The 23,479-nt window shown below is 37.3% G+C and overlaps 2 protein-coding genes across 2 annotated transcripts; one reads left to right on the top strand and one right to left on the bottom strand.

Moving 5' to 3' along the window:
* Nucleotides 1–1,060: 1,060 nt before the first annotated feature.
* Nucleotides 1,061–17,218, bottom strand: LOC103712327 (putative E3 ubiquitin-protein ligase LUL4). The gene is made up of 3 exons (XM_008798814.6): nt 16,451–17,218; nt 1,574–2,084; nt 1,061–1,373 (listed from the first exon to the last, which is right to left on the bottom strand). The coding sequence occupies exons 1-3, from the start codon at nt 16,975–16,977 to the stop codon at nt 1,260–1,262; spliced, it is 1,152 nt and encodes a 383-aa protein (XP_008797036.3). The 5' UTR covers nt 16,978–17,218; the 3' UTR covers nt 1,061–1,259.
* Nucleotides 17,219–18,012: 794 nt separating this feature from the next.
* Nucleotides 18,013–23,215, top strand: LOC103712326 (uncharacterized). The gene is made up of 6 exons (XM_008798813.5): nt 18,013–18,244; nt 18,338–18,568; nt 19,237–19,533; nt 19,893–20,054; nt 22,717–22,800; nt 22,963–23,215. Exons 1-6 carry the CDS (start codon nt 18,215–18,217, stop codon nt 23,068–23,070), a joined length of 912 nt encoding a protein of 303 aa, XP_008797035.4. The 5' UTR covers nt 18,013–18,214; the 3' UTR covers nt 23,071–23,215.
* The last annotated feature ends 264 nt before the right edge of the window (nt 23,216–23,479 follow it).

Raw genomic sequence — 23,479 nt, 5'->3', positions numbered from 1 at the left:
CGACACTACATGGATATCGTGTAAAACAAGTGAAAGGCTCGGTGGTAGGTTCCAAGACAATCAGTAGAGTTCTTCCAGGACATGATTCCATTGGAACACATTTTCATATACTAAGAAAATTCTCTAATGCTAGATCGATTCAGCAATTGTGCAAGGTCTCCTTACACGTCAGTTGTCCACTCTCTAGGACCTTTTGCAGACTCCTCTGTGCAACACACTAAAGCAGGCTCACAAGACTCGGCGAAAACCTTGAACATCTAGAAGAGCAGAAGAAAGAAACGAGTGGAAATGGAATCTTCAATTGGATCCACCAAGACTTCCTAATTCCCAACATAGTTATGCCAAGTGGGAAGTATTTCTCATAAACCACCAATAATTCCAAGGCATTTACATATGTATAAGATCTACAAATAAAATAAAGCAGGTTTAAGCATTTAAAGAGCAAAATTTATCCATTCTCCGAGGGAATAACAGACGTGATTGAGTTAATGGTACTTTACATTTATCCTTCAGTTGTGTGAAGAATCTATATTCATAAAAATAATTATTCGTAGATTATGCAAGAATCTTCCAATGTGATATTTCTTCCAAAACTTGTCATAAATGGGTTACATATCATGCCTGCTTGTTATAAAACTTGCCACCAAGCAAAATGAGGGTCTTGCTTGCATAGCTAAAGAAACAATAAATGTGTGTAACATTGCACGTATATCTCATACTTTCAGACTTCAGTCAGAAAAATGACCAATAATAAACTCTCATTTTACACTATTATTTATGCACAGAAAAGCTCTATCAAGAGTGCCGGTGTATGTCTAATGGTGTACAATGAATGCAGAGTAAAAATGGCATTGCATGCCTTGCAGCCAAAAATAACTTACATAACCAACCTAGCATGAAAGAGGACAATCTCCTATTTTGCAATTGCAGCAATTCTCTGTTGACATCCATTAAAGAACCCATTAAAGCAAAATGATACATCATGCAGGGAGAAGAATAATAATGAACAATGATATTAAACAACTGAATGATTGTAGTCATCATTCAAACATGAGAGCAATAGAAGCTACACTACCTTCATGGGTGTATATGCATTCAATTAATTAAAATGCCAACTCCACAACGTACATTGGAAATTTTACAGTACATCATTATACAAGAGTAAGGACAATTTTATTTAACATAAATATGCACAAATTAAAAAAAAAAAAACTGTAGAATCCAGCATACCAGCAGGCCTCACATGATGTTACAATGATTCACTGGTTAGCACTGTTCACCTTAATCTCCATTAGTTTTTCAACAGGCTGGCGACATATTGGACATTTATTTGATTGACGGGTTAATTCTTTTGCACAGTCGCTGCACATACACTGAAAAATAACACCAAGTATTAGAAAGAAACTGCTCTCAACTTGTAAGAAGAAAAATACTATAATCATGAAAATCATTCTGCCAGCAAGGTTGGGATCAAATATAATGTCCCAGAAAGTAACCATTCACTGGTTAAAATAAGAGGAAAGAAAAGGAAAAAGTATGCGCAGACAACGATGATGGTTTGTTGAGTTCTCACCATATGCCTACAGGGCAATACGGTAGTATCTCTTGGCTCAGACATGCAAATTACGCATTCTTTCCCCACATCTTCGGAATTATCACCACCAATTTCTGTTTTAACTGAGTTTGCAATACCATATATTTCTTGCAACTCATACCGCTCATTCTCAGCCCATAAGATCTGCTTAATTACCTTAACTTGAAAAGACCCATTATTATTCTTCTCTATGACAGCTTGAGTAATCTGTGCATTAGCAGCAGCTGTTGACTGACCAACCTGTTCATATGTGGATAGAGGTGGTGGGCAAGCTTCGGCATAAACAACAAGTGGGAAGACATCCCCACCTTGCGGTCTTGAAAGATCATCTAATTCGAAGAATCCCAAATCAATACCAGATCCTGAAGGCTGGATGAATTTCTGGCCTAATCCTTTTTGAAAAGCTACCTTCCTGGGTGTGTAAATATCTGGATATATTGGAGAGAAAATACAATTGGCTCCTTCCTTTGCAAAGTAATATATAGTGACACTGTAATCCAAAAAAAAAAAAATGAAAATCAATGCAGCTTAAATCAAATGCAAACTAGCTGTACCAAACAAAGTGATAATCCTCAATGATAATCCACTCGACTTTACTATGGCATGTGCGGACAGCCAGTGATATCACTCGTTAATATGATAGAACTATGGAACAGAAGTGCTCATCTTTTGCAGCAGATAAAAGAGTAGTAACATCAAAATCTCTGGAGTTGTTTTAGCTGCTCAAGTCTTTAAACTACATACAAAAGTCGCTTAATTTATCAATTTTTCAATTCCAAAAATAACTTTATGATCATTGTATTAAAAATTTAAAATATTACAAATATTACTATGCTAGTTCCAATTAGATTTCTCTCTTAAAAAGGCTTAAAAAAAGATAAACCTTCTATATATAAGGGATCCTGATGTTGATGGACTTTGCGAGAAAATCTGATTTAGCAAAAAGGAAAGAATTTAAAAACTTCTAAAAGTTACATTAGTATATTTGAATCTAAATGCTTTTAAAGGAGAAGAAAAAGAGATAAGAAAAAAGGTTAATTATAAATATATTACTTTTAGATCTTTCTAGAATTAAAACTGCAGTTAAATTATTCCAAATCTGATCTTTAGCAGCCATAAGCATCTGAACATGCATTAAAACTAGTGAAAAATAGCCTTATGCTATGAGATTACCGATATCAATCTAATCTACTTGTCCCGTTTTTTGAGAGTCTAAGCACATATTATAGAACACAAAATCTCATAAACATAGTGGTAATAGGAGAAGCAGTAGAATTTTTAGCCATCTTACAAGCAGCAGTGATAGACTGGTAGTAGTAGACTAGTAGCAAATGTGGTAGTAGACTATCAATAACATGAGTTGCAGGAAAACTAATCAAGTGATTACTTAACATCAGAGAAAGCTATTCCATTAATTAAAAGATAATATCAACAATTAAAAAATAGGCCCATTGTATGCTCTACTAATAATGGAAAGGAAGAAACAGAATAAAGGTACTGAATGCAAATTACAGTATTTTTTTTTAAAAAAAATACAAAGGCAACATCAATTAACCAATGCTACAAATTAACAACTGCTGAGACTCTGGAAAAATAGCTTAAAAAGCAATGTAAGAAAGAATTATGGTTACTGACTATAATAGTAAAACAGAGAGAAACCATGAATAGATGGTGCAGAAATATAACAAGCCAAGTATCCACAGCTTTGAAGGGAAAACTGGCCACATGAAGTACAGTCGGATTGAAAAGAAATGTCTAGCCTCCAGGGTTTTCTTCCAATTCACATTGTTAAAATATATGATGCCAAAGCATGCCCATTTATTTATAACTGGATTGTTGCAATTGGGTGACAGCCTAGATTTCCCACAATGCACTCTCATCAAGGACACTCTTGGTATCGAAGTGAAAGGGGTATTTTGGCACCTTAACAACATGATGACTTAGTGATTAGCATACATGACAAACTTGACGCAAGGGTGGAATCTGTACAAGCTTTAATTACCATAGTGAAAGACAAAATTGTGAACTGAATCACAAAATTTCCAAATTGGGACATTGTTAGGTGTGCATCAAAGGCAAAGATTCATAATACTAAGAACTCCAAGGCATACAAGGATCACATCATGAAAAACCCAAGGTTGTTCTTGAACCCATGGTAAAGTCATTATGGGGAAAACATCATCATCATCTGCATCCTCCACCATACCTCACTTGCACCAGATTGAAGCAAAGGTCCACAAAGAGAATCTCAGATCTGCTCCACTGGAACAGGATTGGAGCAAGGAGATACAAAGGAGCCCTTGCATACTATTGCAATTAAGACTGCAGCACAGGAAACTCAACAAGAACATGAAAATGCCCTTGAAGTTGAGGCCACCATGGATGACACCCTGCAAGCGGACAGTTCTGATGATCTTGATGATTATGCAGACAAAGAAGCAACACCTATTGCTCATCCATCAAAAGAATGCTACTTGGGTGCTGAATTCCCTAAAGAAAAGGTCAAAGAAGTTGGAAAACCTGCTCGTTGGAATGTTCCAAAGTTTAAAGAACAAGTCAGCACACGTTCCTCCACAAATTGAAGAAGTTAGACCGGCTCCTCCAAAAGTTTAAGAACAAGTTGCTCAGCAAGCTCTAACACAGACTAAAGGAAGTTACCAGTATTGAGATGAATAAAGTTAAACCAAGAGAGGTGCTGCATTCCATGCTGAATCCTATTTGATATTGGAGACAGTTGCCTTGATCATTATCAAATGATGTGGAATTCCTTTTGCATCAACGCATAGAAGGAGAACAATGCAGTAAAAGACTTGCAAGCAGCTGCTAGCAACGGAATTGGGACATTGAAGGCCATAGATAGGAATTCATAATCAAATTTTAAAAGGACGAGAACAAGAAGACGACAATGAACTTGAGGCAAGTTCCTGAGAAGCAGGAGCAAATGATGGAGATCCAGGATCGTGACATGATGCATCACAAGGCTGCAACAAACGGTTTACATTAGATTTGATTTTAGTCACCAATTCTGTATTTTCCTGGTTATTAGTTTTAGTCATTATTTCGGAATGAAGGGCTGAGATTAAAATATCCCAGATTTTACTAGATTGTTTAATGAGTCAGTGAATATAGCGATACTGTTCATATTACAGTAACCACGACTTCTGTGGATAGTTTTGGGATTACAAAAGATTATTAGAGATTCCTTATAAACTTGGGATTTGACCAATGCAATCAATTTTTATGTGGAAGATGATGGAATATCAGTTTTTTTTCCTTCCCTCTCTTATGGTGTGATGACATAGACTAGTGTGAGACTTGCAATTCTAGGTGTGATTCCTAGGTCCTAGAGATAGTCCAATACGATATTGTCTTTCACCTTTCTTTTTGTTCTTTTTCTAATAATCTGTATTCTCTTTTAGTTCTTTATTGCTTTAGATCAATTTCTTCCTTCTCTTGTTCTCTATTGATCCCAAAATACTGTTCTTGATACCTAAAGAGGCCATCATAGTCATAAATTTTACAACATAGATCGGTTGTTTAACAACCCTTTTCAAACATTTTTCCCTTTATTAAATATCTTAGCTCATCAGTTAAACCTTATACCCTAAATCCTTAGGCTAGATTCTATTCTATCAATTGTTCTTTCAGAAAGAAAACTTACCTAGCTAGTCCATTGATATGAAAACCATATCTAGTTTTTGATAGACAGCAACGTATTAGCACCACCAAACCATCTTGTTCCCTAATCAAGGCTTAGTTTGATATTCTCTACATTCATCTCTGCATCCACTATCAATCTAGAATTGAAATTTCAACTCTCAATTTTCAAATTTATTGAAAACTCAGGGCTGAACTGAAATTCAAGCAAATCCTTGTAATAGCTGTTTCATCCTAAACCCTAATAGGTATTCTCCCTTGATTGTCCTGCATCATACAACTTGCAATTTTTGAATGTGTCTACTTGTCTACCTTTCATAAGCTACTAAATATTTTCCATAGTCCACAATTTTCTTTAACTCATTCATAGATCTATTTCTACCATTTATGAAAGCTGATAGGCACATCTTCATTATTGTTTGGTTTCTCTTAGTTTTCTCTTTCAAAGAAAACCAAAAGGTGTTTTGAATAAAGACAAGGCTTTAATAAAATCAGGTTGGAGAGCTATAAAGGTTAAATTATTACATAGCCAATTGTGTCTAGATGTCACTCTAATGGTTGAGATAATAATTTAAGCCTAAGTTGCATGGTAGAATATGAGGGATAGGATGGTGCCGGCCTCAACCCATTCTCATCTGCTATCCGAGTAAGTTCCCTTCTTCCTCTATTCCTTTCTTCTTCCTTCTCATGTCTCTCCAGCATCTTGTCCGCCCTAGTTTTATCTTCAAACAACCTTTCATCTCACCATCCGGTAATCTGGTCATCCGTTGCAACTCATCAACGCCTTGAGTTTTTCAATTAGAAATCCATCCAAGGAATGCTAAACCCTACCGAACCTGCCAGTTCAGGATGTACGGAACTAGATCGGCCTGAGACCGGCACAGTTTCATTGATTAAATCGGTTTGCTTGATTAAAACCTGCTCCCCCCTCCCCGATTCGGTTAATAGCCCCTGTCGCCCCCTTCGTGATCTTTTGAGACCCCTCTCCCCCGGCGTTCGAGATCCCCTCTCTTGGCGCTCACAGCTTCTCGAAGCATGCCTTTGCTTGATGCTTGCACTCTCCGCCCTCCTCAATGTCACCGATAAGAAACCCCTCCTCCTCATCCTCCTCCCTCTCTCTTGACCCTAACTCTATGATGATAAGGGCTCAAAAGCCCTCTCTTTCAGCCTCTCTCTCTCCCCCCTCCATCTCCGTCTCTCTCCCTCGACGGCGGAGGCTCGAAAGCTCTCTCTCTCTCCCCCCTCCCTCTCTCTCTATGGATAATGATCTTTTTTATTTTCTAATTGATTTGTTTTTATTTTTGAGTTTTGAATTGAAGTCGGCAAACCACATGCCGACTTCAATTCACAATTTGAAAATTAAAAAACAAACAGCCTCAAACAGACCGAAATGACATGGTATCAGTACCGTATCGTATCGTACATCCAGATAACCGGTATAGCCAACCCTGAATCAACCGCATTGCCTTATGTCAATATCAATATGCTTCCTTCCACCCACCCCTGTGATGACCACCATTCCTTGCCCTCTTTTTGTCTCAAGTTGTCAAAACAAAGCAAGCTAAAGTGAGTTAAGTTTGGGTGAACTTGAGAGTTAATAAGCAAGCTTAAGCTTGGCCCAGCTAGCTCGTAGAAAGCTCAAGTGCGCCTCATTGATCACTAAGCCAAGATCAAGCTCGCCCCAGCTATAGAGTTCAGTTCATTTACACCCCTAGTGGTGATGAATAATTTACTATTTGCCAATCAATCTACTTTTTTTTTTTAAATACATAGATAACTCATAGAATCTTCTTAGTATGTAAGTTAATAAAGGGCTTCAACCCTAGATTTGGATTTAGAGGAGCAATGTTTTGAAAAGCAGCCACGACCTGTGGGTAGTCGAACGGATTGCATAGTGCATCTACGATATGTTGGCACATATATAGTTAGAATTTTTTAAATATATAAAAACAATAAAATGCAAAAAAGTACAACAAATGTTACAATAATGATGGTAATAGTTTTTTCAAGAAATAATATCAATATTAATGACAATAATAATTAATAATTCGTGATCATTACTTAGTACCTAATACTAGTAGTAATAGTCATAATTAAAACACAAATCCAACCTAACCATTAGTTTTGGACATGCTCCATCTGTATATGCCTACATAAGAGTGGGCCACATATTTCGTCCCATAATGCTAAGTGAAGCCATATATGCCATCGCAAAATGCTAATTGAACCACAAATATGGCCAAATAGTACTAAATGGATTGTCCTTCAAACCATATGTGATAAGTTTGCATGTAGTGACCACATATAGCTGATGCAATATGGTCAAGGGATCATAACCACATATGCCCTTATGCAACACATTTCAAAACATTGTAGAAGAGCATTTATCAAGGTAGACTTCTAGAAAGGATTATGACAATGGAGAGTTATTGTGGCATGCATCGAGTTTTATGGGATTTGACTACACACAAGCCACTCAATGAAAATGTTTGTTGGCAGTCCCTCTATCCGGGCAGATAGTTCTTCCACTTAAGTTTATTAGGACAAATCATAGACTTCATCAAGGTGACAATATGAACATAAATACAACAAAGATAGAGAAAAGTGATTCAAGTCCAATTTGCCCATAGTTCAAAGCAGATACAAGCCTTTGGCCAAGGATTTGAAGGCCTTGGGTGGGTTTCTACACTATAACCTAAGAAGCATGGCCTTATATAATCACAAAGAAGCATAGGTTGTTACTTAGTAATCCATGCACTTCTACTGATTTCTAAATTGAAGAAACCCTTTGCCTAGTCAACTAAAAGACATTGCATCACAATTTTCTAATTATTATACAAAAATAAAAGTTAATGGTCCTAACTCCTAAGCAAGGTACGCTATACCGGTACCGGTCGCCTACCGGACCGGTACGGCTCAGGTTCAGACTGGTTTGAACCGGTACCGAACCTGCCAACGCGCAGCGCGAGCGAACGCCTGGGTGGGCACACGCAGACGCCTGCCCGCTGAGCTAAATGCCACAGAGTAGTATTAAACGCGCCCGCGCGTTGCCCAGAGGAATCGCACTCGGAACCGCGCGCGGGCTGCCCAACATACAAGCGTGCTGCCCTGGGGAATCGCGCCTGGAACCGCGCGCGAGCGCGCTACCTCTCTCGCGCCTGCTCTTCCCCGAGGGCGGCTACCGATGCGAACCGGTCCGGTTCGCACCAATACCAGGCTTGTACCACTCAAGGGGCCGGAACTGTTTTTCATGCTTAAAACGGACCGATCAAGGACCAGACCAGTCCGGTACGAGCTGAATGGTCCTAAGGACAAACTATTCTTGTTTGACAGGAGAATTGAATTGAACTAAAACTATGAATTAAGTCAGAAAATCATTACTTTGATCATATTTTAAACTATGAATTAAGTCAGAAAATCATTACTTTAATCATATTTTACTAATTTGCTACCTTGAAGCACTAGAAGAAAATAGAGAGAATGTTATGTTTCTTTGGAGGAGTCCTTATATGTTATTAGTTGGCTAAAACTTCATATAAGAAAAGGTGGGGTTCTTTGGTTCTTTAAGGATTAGGCGAGTGGAATGAAGCAACCAGCTAAGTGTGAGCCTTGGCATAATAGTAAAGTTGCTCCTTTGTGACCTGGGTGTCATAGCTTTGAAATACGGAACTAGCCTTTCTGCACGCAAGGGTAGGGCTATGTACATCTAATCCTCTTCGGACCCTGCAATAGCAGGAGCCTCATGCACTAGGCCACCCATTTTTTATGAAGCAACTAGCTAGAGAGGACCTGACAATATGGTAATAGTAGATGTCCCCACTGCCATTTAGGTCAATTGGATTCAGAATCAATCTCAAGACTGGTATCTCTAAAAGGCTAATTAAATGAAACTGATGTTGATGCCAAATACAAAAGAATTCTGAAACAACACATGAGATTAAAACAGCATATTAATTGAAAACGTAGTTATCTTTTGATGAGGACCCATATGCGAAAATTGCTAAACTTTATTAGTTAGTCAGAAACTCCCACGACCTCAAGATGGAGCTAGGATTTTTCATATGGGAGGCCCAAGATAAAACAAGAAATCTTTCTCTTGAACAATTGTATACTCTTTGTTGGACAAATTTTGGATATAATTGATATAACTAAGTGTAAGAATTTGTAATAAGAAACCTCACAAGACTAAATTAAGAGGCTTTTGCATTTTGCATCCAAATTATATCGATATTATATATAAAACCTTTCCTTATCACTATTTATAAATCAACCAAATGAATTCTACTATATTGCAAAAAACCCTTCCAATGAACATTTTGTTGTCCTAATGAACCATAGGCTCTAGTTATGTCATGCAGGGGTAGAAAATGACCATTATGCCTTGGTCAAGTTAACCAATGCAAGGGATTTTGTTCTTGTACCCTCTCCTTGAGATCAAGGATGATGAAGAGCTTCTTCAGGATCAATTCGATTTGGCCATTGATTTGGGGAATCCAAGGAAGAAACCAGTGGCATCGCAGGAGATGTCGATGAAGCAAGATTCATGGATGGAACTAGAGCTAGCAAAGACATGGTTCCAAGGGATCTGCTAACCAAAGAAGAGGGTTGTCAATGGCAACAGGGTGGTGCCGAGCCAAGAGCAGATCTCAAGGTTGAGCACCTCCCAATCAAGCTTCTCAATATAGTATTGGGTAAGACTGCGAGCTAAAGGTGGTAAAGGACCTCATCGACCATGGATTCACTAAGGGTTTTGTAGATTCGGATGCACTTCTAGCCGTAGCCAGCAGCAATCATGGCCTCAACGATAGTGTAAAGGTTGGAGGTTTGCTCAACCTTGCCAACGGCCTCCATAATCAGATGATTCTCATCATCAGAGAAACCTTGATGCCATCGATGTCATCAGAGATGGCGTTAGAGCAACAATGGATGATGGAGACTATCGTGTTGAGGCCACAGGCAAGACTGCCATTGGCTACAACAATCTTGAGCACAATAATACTCGTTGGAGAATAATTCCATTAGAACATACATCGAACAGGGGGAGGGGAGAATTAGAGAGAAGAGAAGGTGAGATCCAGTTAAAATGCCTAAACAAATGCAAACTACTATTTTGTTAGAGCAAAAATAACCATAGGTGTTCGTTGCAAAATATTTTGAAGTTATTTGGGTCATTTTATAAGCAGTAATAAGAAAAGATTTTTAAGTATAATATCAATATAAATGTTGGGCATAAAATGCAAAAAAAATTTAAATAAATACCAAAAATAATGCAATTTAAGTGTACGGTAAAAAAGAAATGATATCACTGGTATTTTTTACAACTAAACAAATAAATGTAACAAATAACAGTGGTTGTGATAGTAAATATAAACAAAATCGAATATTAAAAAGATTACACTCAAGATCATTGAACTAAATCATATCCAATAGCTTTAAAAGGCTCTTAGTGGACATAAGTTTTGTCCTTTTATAAAAGTATAAGTAGTAAGATAACATATTCTTTCAATACTTTTTTTTCCTTAGAAGTGATAGGAAATAATTTTTCATTATATAGTACCTTAAGATATAGTATCTTCATAGAAATTATTCTTTTAATACTTTTTTCCTTAGAAGGGATAGGAGTAATTTAATCTTAAATATTATTGTAGCATATGATATATTCATAATAACTATCAAATGGAAGGAGGCGGGGAGAGAGAGAGAGGGAGAGAGGGAGGGAGGAATCTAGTGATTTGCTAGACTAACTAGATGTATGAGAGGTCTTTTAGGAATAATGGAGAATGACTAGTTAAAAAGGAGACATTTAAAGAGGGAAAAAGGGCTAAAACTTTATGCTGCCAAGGAGCCTGAAACAGCCCTATAGAATTTTTTTCAAGTTTGGGTGGGCACGCCCCAGTTTCAGATTCAGCTCTACCTGGGAACATTCTAAATGACATTCACCCAACTGATCAGATACAAAAACAAATGTCTGGTTTCCAAATACCATTGCTAAGCATAACTGCTGTTTAATTTGAAGCTCTAAAACATAAATTTCATCAAGGTGCAGCCTCTACGACAAGGTCATTCAAGTAGATAATTTGGCTCTTTCAGAGGACAGGAAAGGAAAACATTAATCATCATAGATAACTTGTCCTTACACTCATATTTGAAAGATCTATAGGTCGAAGCAACTCTTGAGGTCTATAATTAGATGAAGCTTACTCTAAAAAGCAATTGAGCCATGAGAGATAAGTTCAGGGCATGAGGGGAAATCTAGATCCCTTTGCTTGCGAAAAATTATATCGGTTGCAGCCATCTGATATATATGGGCAAAGTGAATCAAAGTTGAGAACAAGGTACATCATGAAATAGTATGCTATCCTGGAGGATTTTTAGAACGTACATGAAAGGTTTTGAGATTGCTTAATAGGAAAAAATGCTGAGAATAGGCAAAAGTTTAGCAACTGAGACCATACTTTTGAAGCTAAAACATCCAAGTTCCAAAAAGAAGCAATTCTAATTGGAAAAAACTTGAAATAAGTAGATCAAACAATAGGACTGAACATTCAAAGTGACTAAGCAGGTTATGGTTGGCAGATAAGAAATAATGTGGGGAAGGTGTTCTGCATGTGTTAGGAGACAAACAGTGAGTCAATCTCTTACAGCTACGAGATGCCTTGATTAGATTATTCAAAGAAATACGGCACAAGCTTTGCTACTAAAGAAGACCCAATTGTGCATATGATTAAAGGTGACCTAGAGTACATTGTAACAGATATATAGACTGCATCAAAATTTTGAACAATCAGAATTTCTCACATAAGGAGGGGAATAGATCAGCTTATTTCATTGTCAAAAGTACGGCATCTGATATATTAGCTATTTATCTGCTCAAGGAACTAGATTCCTTTTGTGTTTCTAAACAGCTTGATTTCCATATTGGAGGATGAAACTGGTAAAAGGTATGCAAGGACCATGATAAAGATGTACTACTTTTGGTAAAAGCATTGTTGTTATGCTTCAATACATGCATGCGTACATAATTACATACACACACATATTAATAATATCACCCTAAGTATGATGAGTGTTGAACTGACTTCAAAGATTTGGTGAGGCCGTGACTTACATGCTCGGATACAGCATTCCAAAATTATTTTAAATGACACGTTTAGATTAATGTTTATCTCAGATGAGAGGGCAGAAAACAGATGGTTTCATAATGCTCAAGGGAAAAAAGTGATCACTCCTATCCTTAGCACTACTTTCTGGAGGGGACAATATTTGCATTTGATGTGATTCAGCTACTCACAGATGTGCTTTGGTTGGTGGATGGGAATAAAATACCACCTAAGGCCTTCATTTATGTTACTGCATAATGCAAAGAAAAAATAATCGAAGCCTCTAATCATAATGAGAGCTACACAAACTCAAACAAGTAATTGCAAGACGAAAAATGGTACACAAGTCTTTTCCATTCATTGCATGGGATAGCTATTTCCCGAGCCCCCTTTACTTTATACTGAAAAATTCAAAAGCATAATGAGTAATGACAATTTATACAACCATCAACAATCAATGAGAATTGAAATAAAGCTTCAATAAAATCAATATGTCAAAATTTTAGAAGCAGTTATAATTGAGATTTCCTTCAGCTTAACAATTCCTTTGGAGGGAATTTTTTTTGACTGAAGTTCTCTGAATGCTGAAAATTATGACTTCATGAGCTAACAAAACAAGATAACATTACAAAGTCCATTTTATAGTCTTTCTTTGGCAAAATTCAGCCATGGCCAATCTCTAGGATTAACAGATGTGCTTTTGGACTGATGTTCATGGTTTTGGGGTTTCTACAAGATCTATAATAGATGGCCATGATTACTTTTGATTTTTAGGTTAGGATATTGATTAGAAAAAACCTCAAGCCTTTTGTGGTAGACTTGAAGAGAAATTTAATATCAATAACCAGATAGGTAGTAAAGTTTAAGGCTTTGAGCAGTTCTAGCATAGAACTTTTTCTTTTATTTTACCTTCTTCCTTTTCTTTAAACAATATTTGTACCAGAGTAGACTAAATTCTTCAAGCATGGTAAGTATGCTACTTGATCTCTGTAGGTTTCGATGTTGAACCTGACTTTGATATTCTTAAAGGTTTAAGCAATCAAACAGGGACTAGTCACTCATCTTATTGAGCAAGCAACAAAGGCAAGTAATAAATAACTTCACAGAACACATGATCCAAGCACTAACATCCAAACTAGAGCAAAACTTTTTTTTGTGGCCTTCTACTAAGTCTTCTTCACATAGTAGTAAGACAATTATGTGTTTAATTTTTACTCTCTTTCATGTTTCAACTGTTGAGAGTCAGGCTGACCTACGTCATAAAATGATTTCTTCTCTTTTCTGCTCTTGAAGATGAAGGTTCCTAAGATACTTTCAAAGATATACCCATGTTAAGCTTGACCTACATTGTTGATCTAGTTTCTATCAGTTTAAGATTTTGGATCAAGTGGTTAGTTAACATGGTATCACAGCTCATGTTGTTGGAGATCATGATGTCAAATTGCCTCTAGGTTAATTACTTAATGATTCACCAAGTTGTCATCTTGACTTAATTCAGTTGTTTCGACTTGTTTATCCCTCCATATCAGTAGTCAAGCTGCACTAATATACATTATTGACTTGTTCCCTATCAACTTAAGATTTTGTGGTCAAGCAGTTAGTTAACAACCCTTTTAATATCAATTCATTGTTGTTCTACCTTTGAATCAAAAAGATGAAAAAGAAAATCTCCATGTGCCTCTCACTAGTGATGGAGACTCGCAAGAGGATTGCCATAATGATGTTGTAGATCTATAAGCCCATCTAAATGTTGTGTTTTCTCAAGTTCAAGATTTTCTACAAGAAAAATCATATGATCCCAATTTGAATTTTCAGAGAAGCTTAACCGACTTTCAAGTTTTGAAGTTTGCACGCATCCCAACATTGAGGAGAATTACAATTGTCGCTATCTTTTGTGGTCTTCCTTAAAGTTCTTGGTCTACAAAAGTGACGCAAAGAGGAGTTTGAATATTCAATCATCATCTGACTCAAGGCACTAGGCAAGCTAAAATAATACAATTTGATCAAGTTGCATGGAGACCTGCCCATTATTTCGTTAGATCAAGGTGAAGAGATCTAATTCAAGATCTGAGACTTGGATTTATTTCTAGACCAGATGAGCTTTGATTTCAGCAGATGGTTGGTTGAAAACTATAGAACAATCCAAAGAAACTAGTTAATTTAAGAGGAAAAAAAGAGGTTCCAATGAAGCCATATTCCCAATAGCAGATCCCTTTAAAACTATTACTTAAGGCCGTTAGTTGTTTAATTCGACCTGGATTTGGTTTAACCAGGGATAGAACAATATCTGTTATAATCGTCAATTATAACCATTACAACAGAAAAAACATATAACAATGGAAAAAACATAATATGGTAACCAGTCAATGTTCATGGAATTAAAAATTATTTGTTCCATCCAGCATGAGGATTTGAATTTCAAAATGAAGAGTGAATATTTCCAGCAACAAGAATTTTTTCCAAATATCATGATCGTTGTGATAGAATAACATCTAAATTATAGTCACTTTCAAAAAAACTTCTTCATTTCATATTTAACATAATGAGTGATCCAAATCATTGTAATGATTATTATTCAACTCAACTAAGCCTTAATCCCAAACAGTTGGGTCAGCTTGTAATGATTATTCTAAAATTTTAAAAAAGAAAATCGAACAAAGAATATACATTGTTTAGAACTTTGTATGTATCACTCATTTAATGGCTTGACAATGAACAACCGAAATTATTTTTTTTATAACTAAAATGTGAAAAAGAATGTTCGTAGCACTGATACAGCATGTTCTGGTCTAGTGCTGGCACCATAATATATGACATTTATAAGGTATGAGCTCTAGAATAGCAAAAACTTGGTCAAAATATTTCTTAAAACTTTTGAGATTTAACATTGAAAGGTTTTAAACCTTCTTAAAACTCAAAAAATTAAATTTAATATAGGAAAATGCTTTTCAATATTTGAAAAATAAGCACATCAGATTTGCTCTAATTTGGGCAAGAGTCCAAAATGATTAAAATTTCATTTTGTTTCCGTCCAAAACTGAAATATTTTAGTTTCAAAGTCTTGGGCAGAACTCAAAGCTTGGCCTAGTTAAATATGGTTACAGTGAAGGATTAAAGTCCCAATCCATCTCAGTCCATAATTAATACATGAAAAACTGGGTCATCCTGGCTTCTAAAACTGGAACAGTTACCAGGATGGCCGATACACAGCATCCCAATAGTTGGGATGGTCCGGCATCTCGAAATTTTGTGGGGGTGCCATTTTTCATTTTTTTTAATTTTCTGTTTATTTTTGTCTTTAATGGTTGCTTGGAGGCTGTTTAGGGTTTGTAGATCATAACTAACAATTATGGGGGTGTTTTCGAGCATTTTTTGAGAGTTTAGGGTCTGAGGTTTGGTCTCAACTCTAGGGCACCCCGTTCCAGATCGTGTAAATACAAGAAAAGGGAGAAATAGAGGAAGAAGGGTGGAGAGGCTTGGATCATGGGTTTGGTAAACCAAATACTACATTAGTACAGGTACAGGTTGACATTACAAATCCAATCATTGGGCTAAAAAACCTCTCCTTATCCTAAATAATAACAAATAAACCCTAAAATCCACTAAACAATCATTAACAAAGATAAAAGAAAAAAAAATCGACATCCCAGCAAATCACCTGAACACCAACCAATCCCAAGTGCCGGGATGGTACCATCCTAGTACCTTCATGATCCGATTCCTGACTGATGACAGATCCAGGACTCGAATTTAAAACATCGTTTAGAACTATATGTGATTTCTCATCTAACTAACTATATCATGTTCTGGTCATGGAACTGTATTACCAGTTGAGCTCAGCATTTCAACAAGAGTTGCTGCGCAGCCTTCTTTTTCCTTTTTTCCCCAAACTGATCAAAGCCACCGGGCATCCTCCTCAATCAAAGGGAAAAAAATTTACAAGAACCAAGAATCAATTACGTGAATTGACTAGGTTTTTGTTCATGAAGGAGGAACCAAGTGAATCAACCAAGAATACAAAAGAAAAGAAAAGAACAAGCAATCCCACCAGGGCCAAAAAAAAATAATAATAAGAGAGAAGAAAATAGGTATGAAATACCTCCCATCAACCACGGCATCGAAGGTGAAGGAGACCAGATGCTGATCTGGTTTTTGATCATCAACCACCAGCCGGATCGAATCCTTACGCAGATTAATATCATTCTTCACGGTTTTCGCCTTCTGATGCTCTACATGCGGCGGCGGGTGAGCCATCGCCGCCGCGGAAGAGGAGGGGGGAGCGAATCGCCACCCGGGGTTCGGATTGGGGCAATAATACGAGGGGCGGTAAGGGGTTCGACTCCAGGGCACCAAACTCCCGAACGAATTGCTGGGTGTCCTGTAGTAGGAGGATGAATTGGCATAAGGAGGAGGAGGAGCAGGCGTGGGAAATGGGGTGGAATAATTGGGGCGAGAAGGCGAGCAGTAGGCATAATTGGGCGGTGGGGGAGCGTGAGAGGAGCCGGAAGGGATCGGAGGAGGAGGCGGAGGAGGAGGCGGAGGAGGGATTTGGGAGGAGGAGGAGGAGGAGGAGGAGTGGAAGTAATAATCGTCTCTCCTCCTCCCGCTGCTTGATGACTGGCCCATGATTTATTCTGGTTTCGATCGGACTCTTATTTTTTTTGCGTGTATCATAGAGAATTGGATGGTTTTGGGTGGGAGAAAGGGTGGGAGAGAAGGAGGAAAGGAAAGAATTTGGCTGCAGTACGACAGCCCATGGTTAATTCCTCTTTGGTGGCAGCATGGTCAAATTCTTCGACTTGGAATGATCTAATTTTACTGTTCTACCTCGTTCCAAAGGACCGAAGGATTTGCATGCGAAACCTCCTTTCTCTCCCACTCTATTTTTTTAAATATAGAATTTTTTTAAAAAAAATTGTCTTTTCACTTATGGTTAATTTTTAATCATCCCATTCAACATAAATGGCTCTGATTTGTTCCTCGATATATTATTCGGATATATTTTATTTTATTTAAATATTTAATATCTATCCAGCAAATAATTGATATTTAAAAATGGCCGATACCAAAAAAAAAACTCTTAATAAGATTCACGTTGAGTATGAAAAGCTCCAAACCACCTAGCAAGACTGAGTAAGAATGAAGGTGATGGAGGAGAAATAATAATAATAAGATAGCTTTTTCTTTGACTTAGTCAAGCCAAGCCAAGTCAGAACAAAAAATAATAAAATATTTTTTATAAAAGATTATAAAAAAATTAGGAGGCTGTTAAAAATAATATTCTCAATATCCTAATTGATTGAATGGTTCAGACATCTTCTCTTTTTTTTTATAAAATATTATAAAAAAGTATTCTAAAAAAATTCTAGATCAAATAGTGGCCACAAGGTCAAATAGCCTTGGACGAGCACCAGAAGTCACAAGCTTCACGACAAAGAGATGGAAATAGTATATATGAGTGATAAGACTTTTCCTACGTCTTTTCCTCGCTTCGCCCTCCCACCTTTTCCAATGACAACCCTTCAGTTCCCAATCCTAATCCTCGCGCTGTTCTTTTATTGTTTTCGGGGACCCCATCGAAGAAGAAGGGCCAGAACTGAAGTAAAAAAAGAAAAAAAACTTATATATTTAAAAACAACTAATATAAACAAACTCGGCCATTCGGTCACCAGCTTCCTCCTTCCCACCACATCTGACCTTAGTTTCTTGCCTCTCAAGTATTCAATACCCATTTGGACTTCTCTCGTGCATCCTTTCACCTCATATTTACCATTCACTTGGATTTCAAAGCTCTTCTCTTTCAGTCTCTCTCTCTCTCTGTGCCTCTGTCTCTGCTTTTGTTCTCCTTTCTTTCCTTCCAAAAATGGCAAAAAGAGCAGTTAGATACGCTGTGGTTAGCAACTCTCTCTTTCCCCTTATATGTTGCCAAAAGAAGAAACTATTACATGGATTTTTGTTGTTGTTGTTGTTGTTTCCTTCCTTCCAGATAGACGCGTTCACTGATACTCCTTTTAAGGGGAATCCGGCTGCCGTGTGTATCTTGGAAGATGAACTGGTAGGAGCCGTGGATGAGGAGTGGATGCAGTCGGTTGCCAAGGAGTTCAACATCTCCGAGACCGCATTCCTCGCTCGCGCCACCTCCAGCGTCGATTCAAACAGTAATGGAGCTCCCAACAACCCCCGGTTCAACCTCCGGTGGTTCACCCCGGTCGCCGAGGTCAGATTTGCTCCAGTTAATGCAATTCACAGCTTAATGCAATTCACATTCTGCTTTCTGCATGCATATGTGCTGCATCACTGTCATGTCAGATTCAACTTTAAGCAGTGTCCTTTTCTTATCCATATGTAGCTTAAAGTTAAAAACCAGGTGATTAAAAAAAAAAAAAAAAAAAAGCTAGTCAGAAAATATTATTTGAGTTTATTGGTCCGGAAGAGGCTAAATACATGCCCATACAAATCCTCATCCTCATGGTAAACAAGAAAAAACTAGTATAGGAAGCTCGAGCATGATTTTCTCATGGATGGACTGCCATTACACAATTGAACGATAACTGATGTTACTTAGCTGAATCTGGAGTTCACACAATTACTGGGGAGTAAATTGTCCCAAAAGCTGTGTATGAAGTGTTGCTCTTTTTTTACTTCAGTATTGCTTCTCCAAATGATGGTCTTATGTAGTAAATAAGTTTATTTCAATGTGCCTTGATTTCTTTGCTGATTTGTAGTTATCCATCAGAATTGTTTGAAGTGTTGAGGTCATAGGACAGGCTTCATCTTTTTCTCTGAAGCAAATACTGTGCCAAGCATGAATATGTTTAATGATGCTCTATGTTTTTAATTCTTTATGTCAATTATTATGTTGAATTTCGTAGGGTTCGTTTGCAGGTTAAACTTTGTGGACATGGAACATTAGCTGCTGCACATTACCTTCTCTCTTCTGGTGTAGTAAAATGCGACATAATTGAGTTTGTCACGAAGTCTGGACTTCTGACAGCCAAGAAAGTTCGACCACCCATGAAGTTTTCAAACAATGAAGCAGAGGGACGGTTCTATATTGAGCTGGATTTTCCGATGGTTCCCGTGGTAGAATGTGATTCTGCAGAGATCCCATTGATTCCTGAAACTTTGAATGGGGCGGCGATGGTCGATGTTCGAAAAACAGCTACTGCAAATGATCTCATTGTACCTCCTGCCTTTTCACCTCTAACAATTGGTCGTGTTGATAAGAATTGAAAATATGGTCTCCTTGGTATTCATGTTTCAAGTATGGTGAATGCTTTATCATTGTACTGCTTAGGTCTGCCACTGGTAGAATTCCATGCTTGAAGAACTTGAACTACCTCTGTTTTCCACCATGAATCCATCATGAATAATCATCTAAGCAATTGTTGGAAGGATTTCTTTTCTTTTCTAATCATTGAATTGCAGGAGCAACATCAAAAGCTTCTTAGTAGTTTGTTGCTTCAATTAAGTAATTCTCAGTATTTGTTTCTGCTATACCATGTAGTCTTACTCATGGAATCCAAATTCATGTTTGATAGGTGGAACTTGCTTCAGGAAATGAAGTTGCCGGCATACATCCAAAGTTTGACGAGTTACAAAATTGTGCTGGGAGAGGGGTAATAATAACAGGAGCTGCTCCATCTCAATCTGGATTTGATTTTTTCACTCGATTTTTTTGTCCCAAGCTAGGGGTCAATGAGGTATTCTATGCATTTAATATGTCTCATACACTTTCTAAGTTTATTTAAATAGCTGATTTAGGAACATTGTTTGAGAGTATTCTTTTTCTATCTATATTAAAACCAAAGCTTCGTATATGCATATATATCACATGTATGAGCAGAACTTTTCATCTTCTAACAGCTGATTTCCTATTTGTCCTTTCTTTTGCATCCATACAAATTTGAATGACTAGACCTTTATTTTCACATGAAAGGAAACTTTTGTGCCAGTATTCTGGCCACCTTCATGTATGATAACTCTGGCATTAAATGCCATTTGTAGAGCAAACCACAAACATTAGTTTGGTATGATTAATGTTGTTTTCTTCTTCTGAAGTTCAAACTGAATTCCACTTTCATGTCATTTTTTGTAATTGTTTCTATGTGTTGAAATCTGTTTATAGTATTTACATCAATACTGGTATTTTAAATCTATGATGTTATCAAGACAAACAAAGACACTGTATGACTTGGATATCAGTTGTCCAAGAGGGAACTGAAGAAATTTTTAAGGGCATTTTACTCAAGCTGTCTGGTTCAAATTAAATTCAGTCTGTATGTCTCTCATTGCATTTGCTTCTCATATAAGTCCATTTGTTTTGCAACCGACACTCCATCTCGTTAAAGGCATTAGGTTAAGGATTTCACACATGGCTCGTTTGTGGTGATTTTAACTTAAAAGTGCTGCAAGCAAGTACGCATACGGGAGCTGTAAAAGATAGTCTCTCATATGGACACGATTAAACATTTTGAGACACAACTACTACCACTTTATCACAATTTTGCCTGTTTGGTGCACAATATGCACTCAAATATACCCTTTATGCAGTTATGGCTTCGCCTGGCTCAGGCACTATTCTGATTTTTTGTCTTAAAAGTCTAACAGTCTTGATTCAAGGAGTTTGATTGCATACACAAAATTTGAAAATGCATGATGTCAAAATGCCTACTTGTCATTGACCCTACACAGAATTTAATTACATAACATTTCACCTAATCTTGGAGCTCACGATGCTCATGCAAGGAGTTGATGTTACATGTTTACATGTTCATGGAAGCTCTAGGCACCTTGGCAAGTGAGGATAGTCTCGAGTCTGTTGCACTCATGCTAGTTGATGCTGTAGCAATGGTCGCCGATAGAAGCAAGGAGAGGCTTGTGCATGCATGTGTAAGCGCCGTGCCACTTGCATGAGTGCCAAAGTGTGTCAGTGTCCTCAAGTGTTAGGCATGGCAACTTCCAAAAATCTATGCTTTTCGACCAGCATATATGTATGCATGAGTGTATCAGCCTTGCTTTGATGCTTAACCAGAAAAGTAAAATTGAAGAGGTAAGATGACAGAGATATGCTATCCAAGAAATAGATGAATATATGAGTCATGATATTGCAAAGTATTTTTGATGGTCTTTTCGGGGGAAAGTAACCTAATTACCATCCTTAACCGTAAAATGCAAACAAATAAAAAGGCTTTTAGAAATCAGATCTTGTTGTGAGAGTAAATCAAATTTCAAATCAAACCTTGAGGTACTTAAGAAGAAAAAGGCAAATTTAGAAGCCAATTCCAAAAGAACCTCAACATCCTTAAAAGCCCTAAATTCCAGGGCCCTAAGTCTAAATGAGACAGAATTATTAGTTTTCAGGGTTTAGCTCAAGCACCTACATGAAAGATGGGGATGAGATGGGGCGGCGGGCACAGAAAAGGCCCAGATGCTTCTCATAGTTAGCACAGAATGGAAAAAAAAAGTTTCAGCCATTCTCGAGGGCAGATACAAGAGGTTATCGTGGAACTTGCACATTGCCATAGTGTCAGCTAAAGATTCACTAAATGTAGTGCTTCCTAATAGGCTTCTTTGAATTGTTAGTGTAATGGAAAGGATTCAGTCGCTACTTGCTTCATGAAAGTTTCAAGGGTAGATATGAGAGGTTCTGGGGAATAGGTGTCAGCTAATGCCTAATGATTGCTGATGTGTTTATGGTTAACTTGCACATTGCCATAATTCACTGGATATAGTTATGCTTCCTTACAGGCTTATTTAATTTGTTAATGCCATGCATTTGTTCAAGGGTCGGTATGAACTGTTTTGTGGAATAGCTAGAAGCATCTTCTCCTTGCAAAAAGCTTCATTTGTTAAATATGATCATTGTCATCCAAAACAACAGGCAGCTGTAAGATCAAACGAAACTACCCGGTCTACTTTGGCACGAAAATGTTAACCAATGTGGTCTGTCTTTTTTATCTGCAGCTATTAGGAATAAAAGATCAGAATACTGTATCACTGTAAGCATGGAAAATATTCTAATGCATGCAGGCTTAATTATATTAACTGCAGACCGGACGCTGGTGAATGTGTTCACATAAACTCATTGGCATTCCTTCAAAATCACAAATAACATTGTTACATTCTCCAGAGCACTCCCATCTATTAACCTTTCTTCTCATATCAGGAAAGCTACAAAAGTTTTACATGCCATGGTTACAACCAGAAACTACTAATTCTAGTGCTTTTGTGAGATGCACAAGTCTGACATACTTTCAGGACAAAGATTTTGATGTCTTAAAGCTTTTGGTACTTGTACGAATGGTTCGGGGATGATAGAAATCATCTTCTCTCTCTCTCTCTCTCATATGTTGCTTCTTCCAGGATCCTGTTTGTGGTAGCGCACATTGTGCATTAGCACCCTACTGGAGTAAGAAGCTGGGGAAAAACAATCTTATTGCTTACATGGTAATAATATTCTGCATATTGTGAATTTATCTTCATGTGGGAATAAACTATTAAGCGATTTCCTTTAGGAAAGAACATTGTTATTGGTGGTTTCACAGTCTTTATTCATTTTCTTCTTCTGGAATGTTTAATGTGTTGTTTGTCTTTTGTATGCTCGAGCAGGCTTCTTCGAGGGGTGGAGTATTGGACCTGCAATGGGAAGAGGAGACACGACGAGTAAAGATTCGGGGAGAAGCTGTTACTGTGATGGCAGGCACTATAGTGGTCTAGAATTTTAGGTTTATTATAGCAGGACTTGCCACCAGTCCATTGCTGAAATTGTTTCCTTGCTTAAACATAGTTTTGTTGCTTAAACTTGTCTTTAGATCATGGAACTGAGATCTGCCATACAAAATATTTGCCTGATTTGTCTCAATTCTTTTCTGCTTGTGTGGATGGTTAGCTAAATCATATGTAGGCTCTGCATTTATTAAAGCATCATGGAACCAAATTTCAACTAGTTCAATGCTTTAAGGTTAAGGATGACTTTACAAACTATACAATGCCATATATTCTTGAGTATATACCCACTTTACAGTAATTTATATATAGCTGGCAATCCTCGAACATTTGTCTGTAATGAGGCAATTGCTACATTGTAAATCAAGATAACAGAGCGTAGTTATCGATTTACAGTAAT

The sequence above is a fragment of the Phoenix dactylifera genome, chromosome 12 (genome assembly GCF_051530095.1).
Source record: "Phoenix dactylifera cultivar Ajwa chromosome 12, Ajwa_hap1_PhDact_Kaust_v1.1, whole genome shotgun sequence".
NCBI lineage: Eukaryota > Viridiplantae > Streptophyta > Magnoliopsida > Arecales > Arecaceae > Phoenix > Phoenix dactylifera.
This window is presented reverse-complemented; position numbering and strand designations above follow the sequence as displayed.